Below are 8,413 nucleotides of genomic sequence, written 5' to 3'. Positions count from 1 at the left end.
ACTAATAGGGATAAAGCCAAAGTGGGTCATCTTTCCATCCTCAAACAAAATAGGATTGAACACTGTGGAGGTGAAGTGACGTCAGTCCATGTGATGTGCAGTCTCTACCTTGTACTTGGTTGTGTCAAGCATGTGTAAGAGATTCCTCAAACACTGCTCTGTGTGTGTCTGTCACATTCTAGACATGGTTAGAACATGACATCTCTAACCTAATTAAATTATTTAAGCCATTAATGCGTTCAAATTTTGAATAGATTATAAAGGAAGTTGCAGGCTGAATTGGAGAAAGCAAGGACTTTGGCCTTGGCAGGTGTATCCTGTCCTGGTCCCTTCCTACTATGCCCAGCTATGAGTCCTACTTGCCATGAAGTGAGTATCTCTGGTCCAGTATATCCTCCCCTCCACGATGAAAGCCTCTGAAATCATAAACTATATCATTGCTGCATTATATTGTGTTACTCAGGTCACAGAAGTGAGAAATCAGATATCATATATCTTCCCTTCGGTAAGTAGAATAAAGTGAGACGCTGCTACTAGATCTGCCAGAACCTTGACAGAAGAGACGACTAAATCAGAAGCCTCATAAGGGGGCTGTGAGGTCTGTCATACTCACTAGTATAAAACCAGTGTTGATAACAGTATAAGTGAGAGGAATAGAGGAAAGTGTGGCACATATCAGTTAGTGATGGATCGATGAAGACAGGAAAAGAAGGAACCAAGAACCGGAAACATGGAAGCACCTGGGATATGGGGAAGCAGAGAACATCGCTCTGTTCCCAACTGAACGGTTGAAACATCCTCAGGTGATGCTGATTCCAGGCAGGTGTTAGGGACAGGCACCGCAGGGATCATTTGGTTCAGTGTCATAAGAGGTGAGAGCACAGGGGAGCAATAAGGACTCACCTGCAGCAGAACTGGGCAGGGAGGGGCCCAGCTTCTAAATCGTATTACACAGATTTTTGTCATGGCAACATAAAAAATCCAGTTTAATGTTATAATGGATGAAAGTATTATTTAAACACCTGGAAGAACAATCCTGCTGTCCAAACAGCATATCCCGACCTGCAAAAAGAAATAACAAAGGTCAAACATAAATATTTCTGAAATCAGAGTCTCACAAAATGAGGAGACTTACACTCCCTGATGAAATGTTTGCCAGCCACACTCAGGTGACTGTAGTTACCATCTAGCAGACAGTAGTCTGGCATATAGTCATGCCTACCACACCCAAAATTACTGCCTGGAATTTTAGAGTTCAACTGCCTTCATCCCTTAACATGTTTTCCAGAAATCTCTATAGATCATGACGAGAACCCCACATCAAAAACTTTCTTAATTAGGAAAGAATGGTAGTCAACCAGTACCGAACGGAAAGGAGACTTCTCCTGAATTTACACAGGAACACAGAATCACACAGATGTTGTCCCCAGATGTGTAAAAAAGGGCTGATTCATTCCTGAGAAACAGATTCACCCCAATATGCCCCAACCTTGACACACCTGTAGACACTATTAGTCTCTCACACTGTTCACCATCCTTAGCCTCACAGGTGGTTTTCCTTTCTCACATACTCCAGCAGCGTTTAACCATCTACACTTCAAACATGTCAGAGCTGAAAAAGCAAAACAAAGGATTCAGAGCACCCCTGAAGCTTCAGAAAGGAGGATATCCTGTGGGTTCAGTCAATGAATAAGAAGCAATCACCAAGGAAAGAGCTGGATGTATGCTGAGCTGACCTCTAAAGGGTAGCCCACGACCTTGGAACCTAGGAGGGGAATTGAGAAGAGCCAAGTTTGTCTGGTTCAAACGCTGTGAATGGAATGGGATGAGTTGAGGAAGATCAAATATTGAAGAAGTAGCTTGAGCCTACTACCTGTGACAAGACAAGAGCTCCCTTTGCCTCATCATCTTCATCCTGTCAGGAACCTTCCTGGCATCACTTCTAATATGAATTTAGGACTATAAATGGGTAAGCTGGAGGAACTGGGCAGGTTTTTTATCAATAAGGAGATGAATTGCAAGACCAGGAGAAAGCACACAGGAGCAGAGGCATGACAGAGGAGGAGGAATTGGAGACGCCCATCCTGTGTCCAGCAGAGGGAAGGGAAGGACACGGATGTGAGGATATGGAGATGAAGGCTGTGGAGTCCACATAGAAAAGAAGTCAGGTCTTCCATCTTGTTCCTTACCTCCCCAAACCCAGTACCCTTTACCAGTGTGTCTGCCCACCAGCACTGGCCCCTTCCATCTGCCAGGATCTCACCTTGCACGAAGTCCACTACCAAGGAGAGGCCCAGCAGGAGCAGCAGGAAGTGCTTCCCCATGGCAGTGGGATCCCAGGTTAAGAGAGCAGCAGAGAGCAAGACAGAGCACTCAAGGTCTCGTCTCTCCAATGCATGCTTATATCTGAGCTCAGGCTAGAAGAGGAATCCAATGAGATCCCAAGCCAGAGGACTGAGTAGATAGCCTGGGGGTAAGCAAAGGTCCTAAGTGCTTCACTGTGTCTGCTGACTTCTACACCCTCACAGAGTGGTGCAAGCACTTCCAGATTCTTGTCCACATACTTATTTCACTAACTTCCAAATGGAGAATAATAACTGTGATATTCCAAGGGATTTTTAAACTGAGTGTCTGAGGAGTCTAGAGACTGCTACACGCACTAGGCTATGACTCTCCACGTGGAAGGAGATTTTACATTCTCTAGCTTTTGTGAGTGGAATATATGTCTAAGTATATATTCAGTTGCTCAATAAATCAATGAAACCCAAATTGCAGATTCAGTTTCATCTTCCATTTAGACTACAGTTGTCTTCCTGGAGAGTGATAGAAAGAGAAGGAAAACTATGTGGTCATTGAAGGATAGTATGATAGGAAAACAGGCCTTGCATTCTGGATCTGGTTTCCCTGTCCCACTATTGGAGTCAGGAAACTTAAAGCACTACAGATTAATCAGAAATACACAGAGTCTATGTGTGCTGTCTAAAAAAACCTCCCAAACACGTTCAAAGGCAAAAATAAGCTGTGCTTCCTTAGTACCAAAAGGATGTGTAACTTTGAATACCTGCCTTCTCCTGTCATTCCTAAGTAGAAGCAATACCCCATATATGAAACTAATTGTGGAGCTACCACAATCCTTTTTTCACCCATTGTAAAGACAGTGAAGACAGTGTATCAACTCCCTGTCAGACAGTCCTTCAAACCTAGAGATCCCTTTTGCAGACACAAGGTGCACACGTGCCCTCCTCAGTGACACTTGGTATTTTGAGGCCACTACTTCAGGAACAGTAGAGAAACATCTCCCAAAAGTCAGGCATTATCAAACTATTCAAGGGGTTTAATCAAAATTTGATATAGACCTTTTGGTAGCTATTATTAGTTTTCAACCTGACTACTTCTGGAAATAAGTAAATACCAATTGGCTGGGTACACTTGTGAGTGACTTTTCTTAATTGACTCATTTGAAGTGGGAAGGCCTGATGTTATCCTGATCTGATGAGCTGGGAAGACCACCTAGAATCTAGGCCACATCTTCTGTAACAGGCCTATAAAAAGGAAATTAAAGAAGCAAGCCATTGCTCTTAGCCTGCTTGCCCTCACTGTCACTGGGGTGTCCATTCCTTCACTAGCATCACAGTCTACTTCTCTGGGATTCCAGAGTATATTGAAGACCAGATGGGACATCAGACACTATTAACTGAACAACTATGGTATTCCTACACTTTCTGTTAGTAGACAGTAGTTGTTGGACTAGCTGGACCAATCCTGTAAGCCACGCTAATAATTTCCCAGTCTGTAAGTGCTGGCCTAGTAGAGAGCCGTCACTAATACAGATTTTCTGGGTGGCTCTGTCCCTAGGAACAATTTTTAAATTCGTGTGAGTTCTCTTAGCTTCCATAGTCCCTTTGTTCTTGTTTGCCATTCTGTTGTCTCTCTTGAGTTTCTGCTTGCTTCACCTTCTAGATATCCATACCGTTGATACATAATCTTCCTATGCTAACGCAGCTCAAGGATTTAGGCTTACAGCCCTGTGACTATGATGGATCAGTGCCAACCAGAGTCCTCATCTGGAATACAGTATCAGGAAACAATGTGACCATCACTCATCTCATTTTAGAGAAATGTATAGACAAGAAGGCTGAAAGTAAATGGCAAAATGGCCACCAACAATGAGGCTCAGACCTGACTGCTTGGAGCCTGATATGGTGACTTGTGATTCATTGTCTCAAAATTTGGAAATCTAATTCCTAATGTTTCTCCTCAAATAAGCAGACTCAGAAAATACCATATAATGTTATAAAATGTACCACATAAAATAGTGGATACTAACTTATAACTATTCAAATACCATACCTCAGAATTGGCAATTGAAATGAGACCAAGTGACCAATTCTCTCCTCTCCCCTACGCCCTCATAGTCAGGTTCCCCCCTTCTGTGTATATATTTTCTTTTACTTTTGCTAAATTCTCTCTGGTAAAGACTCTCACCATTGAACCTTGCCTCATTGTTTCCAGTACAATAGCAGACATCACATATATCTAAGGACAGATCTTCCATTTGCTACCAACAGATACCTAAAATGCACCATCTCCTCTGAAAGGCAATGACTAACAAGCTGCCAGGGAGACTGGAGTTTCTATATTCTCTTCCAGAGCAAACTCACCAACTGAGTTTGTGGTTTGTGGTTTTCTTCATTCACTATATATCCATCCAAAGGTTTCATTGTCTTTCCACTTCTGAAGTGTGTGTTGTGAAAGCAACTAGCCTAAATGTTGTTTTCTAGAAGAATCAGCTCTCATGAACGCCTTAGAGGCCCAGAAGCAAATTCCTTAATCATAGGGGACATCTCCCAAGATGGGGAACCAGAATCATTCTCTGGATGTGTTCCCTTGTACAAAGGTGTGGCCAGAGAAAAGATCACAGATCCCACTGGGATGGGGAAAACATTGGTCCCACTGCATCCTGGAATCCGAGCTCTTCCTACCAAGATGTCTAAAAGCCCAGTGAGCTAGATCCAACATCAGCTGCTGCTCAAGTCATGCCTGTCTGTAGCTCTGTCTGTCTGCACCCTCATAGTGATAGTGCATGTGGACCCCAGACTGACAGACTAATTCCTTCTCCCATGGGCATCAGAGACAGCCTGACTACAGCAGGTACTGTCCCTTACTCCTCACTCACTTGGTACAGAACCTCCCTGCTACTTCTGACACTTATAAAAATGTCCTTGCTCTCTGTCATGTATGTCTGAATTTTCCTCAGACTCCTTGCTATCCTGCTGTCTGTTCATCTGTAGCACCAAGCATTCTCCCAACATCTCTCTTGCCCAACAGTACAATCTGCCACAGTGACTCAACCCCGTCTACAGCTGATGCAACTAAGAACATTTTTAGACAGTTTATAGAGGATAGGACTAAAAAGAAGATCCATAAAAAGTATTGACACTTTTTAAATGATCATTTCCAATTACAGATCAATTGCTTTCAACTAGATACACAAACTAGCCCACTTTGTTACCAGAGTAGTGAGGGTCAAATGCAATATTTTTCCATGTATAGTGCTATTATGTTCCTTAAAGGAAAGTTTTGTTTGTGTACATAATTGTTGGACATTAGATAACAACTTCAAGAGAATAATGCAAACAGGGCAGTATTTAAAATCCAATTCTGCAGAAAGGATCTGTCATGTAGAGATTGGGCAAAGATGGCTGCTGGCATGGTGATTTGTCCCATACAGAGGTTTTAAAATCCTCTCTCTGGTCAGATGAAATTCCTGTTCTTTCCTCCTATAGGTGAGAACTACACCTTCCACAGGTTGTCGTTTCATTGGCCTAGAACAAAAAACAATATCCAGTGAACAGCTGGAGCTTGAGGTCAGCCACTTTTTCTGATCCAGGGCTCAGTCACATGACTCAGTTCTGAGACAAGCAGTTTCAGCCACAACCTCAGGGAAGGGTCTAGTGTATCTTGAAACTCCACTGAAAATACACAGAGCAATCTATTTCTTACACTGTGAGGCCTGGACTGTCAAAACATTCCATTTGGAAAGTGGGTAAAGCTAATCAATACAATAATGGGAACAAAATGTAATCATAAAAGGTTTACAATGTGGCTGGAGAGATGGCTCAGTGGTTTAGAACACTGAAATGAGATCTGTCACCCTCTTCTTGCCTGCAGGATTACATGTGGACAGAACATTGACATTTTAAAGGCTTGATATTTTCCAACATTAAAAAAGAAAAAGAATAAGAAAGTTTATAACTAGTGCAAAATAAGTCATGAAACACTTCTCCCTCATTCTACAGAAAATGACAAATCATGTAAAGATGATGCTAAATTGCATCTTATTTTAAAATATTTTTCACTTACTTGTTACCATTTCCTTCATGTATAGAATGTATCTTCATCCTATCAACACACAGCTGCTCCACTCACTCCTCCTGAGATTCCCCAAGTGACCTCCTCCCCATGTTTACAACCTCAGCTGAGGTAAGCTCATGAGCTCAATGGCCATGCCAGGGCAAGATGACAATGTCTCACAGCACCCCTCCCTATCTTCTGGCTCCTACAGTCTTCCTCCCTCTCTTACACAATGTCCCCATGCTTGGAATGGTTGACACAGAAGTCTCAATTAGCACAGAGCACTCAGTGGTCATCTGCCCACTTGTGAGCCACTGTATTAATTGAGGTCCACTGCAGAAAAGTTTTTCTGTCCAGTGCCAAATGGAGAACAATTCTATGTAAATAATCACTGATAGTTGTAAGGCAGCTTTACCAAGTGTTCACTTAACAAAACAACACCCTTGCCTATGGCCTCCTAAGATAAGGGATTTTGACCAAGTTAGAGCAACTGGCATAGGATCCATTCTGGGAACAAGCTTCAGTTCTCATCAAAAAGCAGTTCAGTCCCAAACATGAACATTTCAGCAAAATGTTTGGCATTGTAGCATGTTAGTTGACAGCTGGGTCATACCTTGATAACTTTTCTCCTCCAATGGCCTAAAAAGCACCTCCCAGTATGTGGGCAAATTTCAAATAAGTAAAAGATCTTTGGCCCACCCTTTAGATGATATACAGGAATTAACTCAAATGTGTCAGAACCTTAAATATTTAACTTGAAGATGAAAAACTAATGAAATGAATATCTGTACTTTAAAAACAATTCACTGCCCCTGCCAGCCTCCAGAAAGAGTCTCACGATAATTACTGATAGCCAAGAAAAAGAACAAAATTGGAATATGGCTTCGTGATGGTTCATCTTCAGTGTTAGCCTGACTTCATTTAGAATTGCCTGGGAAATGCACTTCTAGGTGTGTGGTGTGTGTAGGAGGTTGTTTCCACAGAGGTTTGACTGAAGAGACCCAATCGTAATGTGGGCACTAATATCATATGGTCTGTGGTCTTGGAAGAGGGTGTACCTTAGATAAAGTGTAGAAGACAGTAAACCTGAAAAGCAATACATTTTTTGTTTAAATCATGCTGTGATTATTTTATTACATTTATTTATGGTGTGTGTGTGTGTGCACATGAGTTTACAAGACATATAGAGTGATGAAAGTCACAGGGGAACCTCTGGAAGTTGTTTCTCTCCTCCCACTACAAGGGTCCCAGGGATTGAACTCAAGTTATACTAGACAATAATCACCTTTAACTACTGAGCCATGTCTCTGGATCCCTAATTATCTGACTTTAAAAATTGGCTATGTGCAGCATGACTAAGCAGTTAGAGGCTCTGACTGCCGAACACGACCACATATGTTCAGACCTGAGAATCAAAACGGTAGAAGGAGAGCATTGACACCTGTATGGTGACCTCTGAACTCCAGAGGCCTCACCATGTGCACACCCACACATAAATATACACATGCCCGAAGGCACACACACACACACACACACACACACACACGCATACACACACACTCACACACCAATGCACAAGAGTTTTTCAATTGAAAATAAGCTAAAGAAACATACTGAATTAGTGAAATAATTTATGTGAGGCATTCAATTTATTTCCAAGTAGCCAGCAGACATAGATAAACACACAGAGTAGGAGCAACACCTCAGACATGTGAGGAGATAAGCAGGGTGTGAAACTCCAGACAGGATCAGCAGGAGAATGCTTGCTCACATGTCTCAGAGTCATGATTCAGTGAACAGAACTGCAAAGAAAAATGGTAAAATTACTGTTATAAATGTTTTTAATTTTTGTTTTATGTGTAGAGGTGTTTGGCCTGTATGCATGTCTGTGTCAGATTTCCTGATAGTGGAGTTACAGAATGTTGTGTGTGACCATGAGGGTACTGGGAATCTAACCAGCATCTCTGCAAGAGCACCCGATGCTATTAACTGATGAGCCATCTTTCCTTTCCTGATTTAAATTAACATTAATATTAAATTAAAATAATATTAATAAGTT

General features: G+C 42.0%; 1 protein-coding gene across 1 annotated transcript in view; it reads right to left on the bottom strand.

The window, feature by feature from the left end:
* Positions 1-937: 937 nt before the first annotated feature.
* LOC101825283 (secreted seminal-vesicle Ly-6 protein 1-like) overlaps positions 938-8,413 on the bottom strand; it is a 54,185-nt gene continuing 46,709 nt past the window's right edge. Inside the window, exon 3 of the mRNA XM_013125071.2 lies at positions 938-1,062. Coding sequence (XP_012980525.2) covers positions 938-1,062 — 125 coding nt within the window. The remainder of the gene's footprint in view (positions 1,063-8,413) is intronic.

This window comes from Mesocricetus auratus, unplaced genomic scaffold (genome assembly GCF_017639785.1).
Source record: "Mesocricetus auratus isolate SY011 unplaced genomic scaffold, BCM_Maur_2.0 Super-Scaffold_100022, whole genome shotgun sequence".
Classification (NCBI taxonomy): domain Eukaryota; kingdom Metazoa; phylum Chordata; class Mammalia; order Rodentia; family Cricetidae; genus Mesocricetus; species Mesocricetus auratus.
This window is presented reverse-complemented; position numbering and strand designations above follow the sequence as displayed.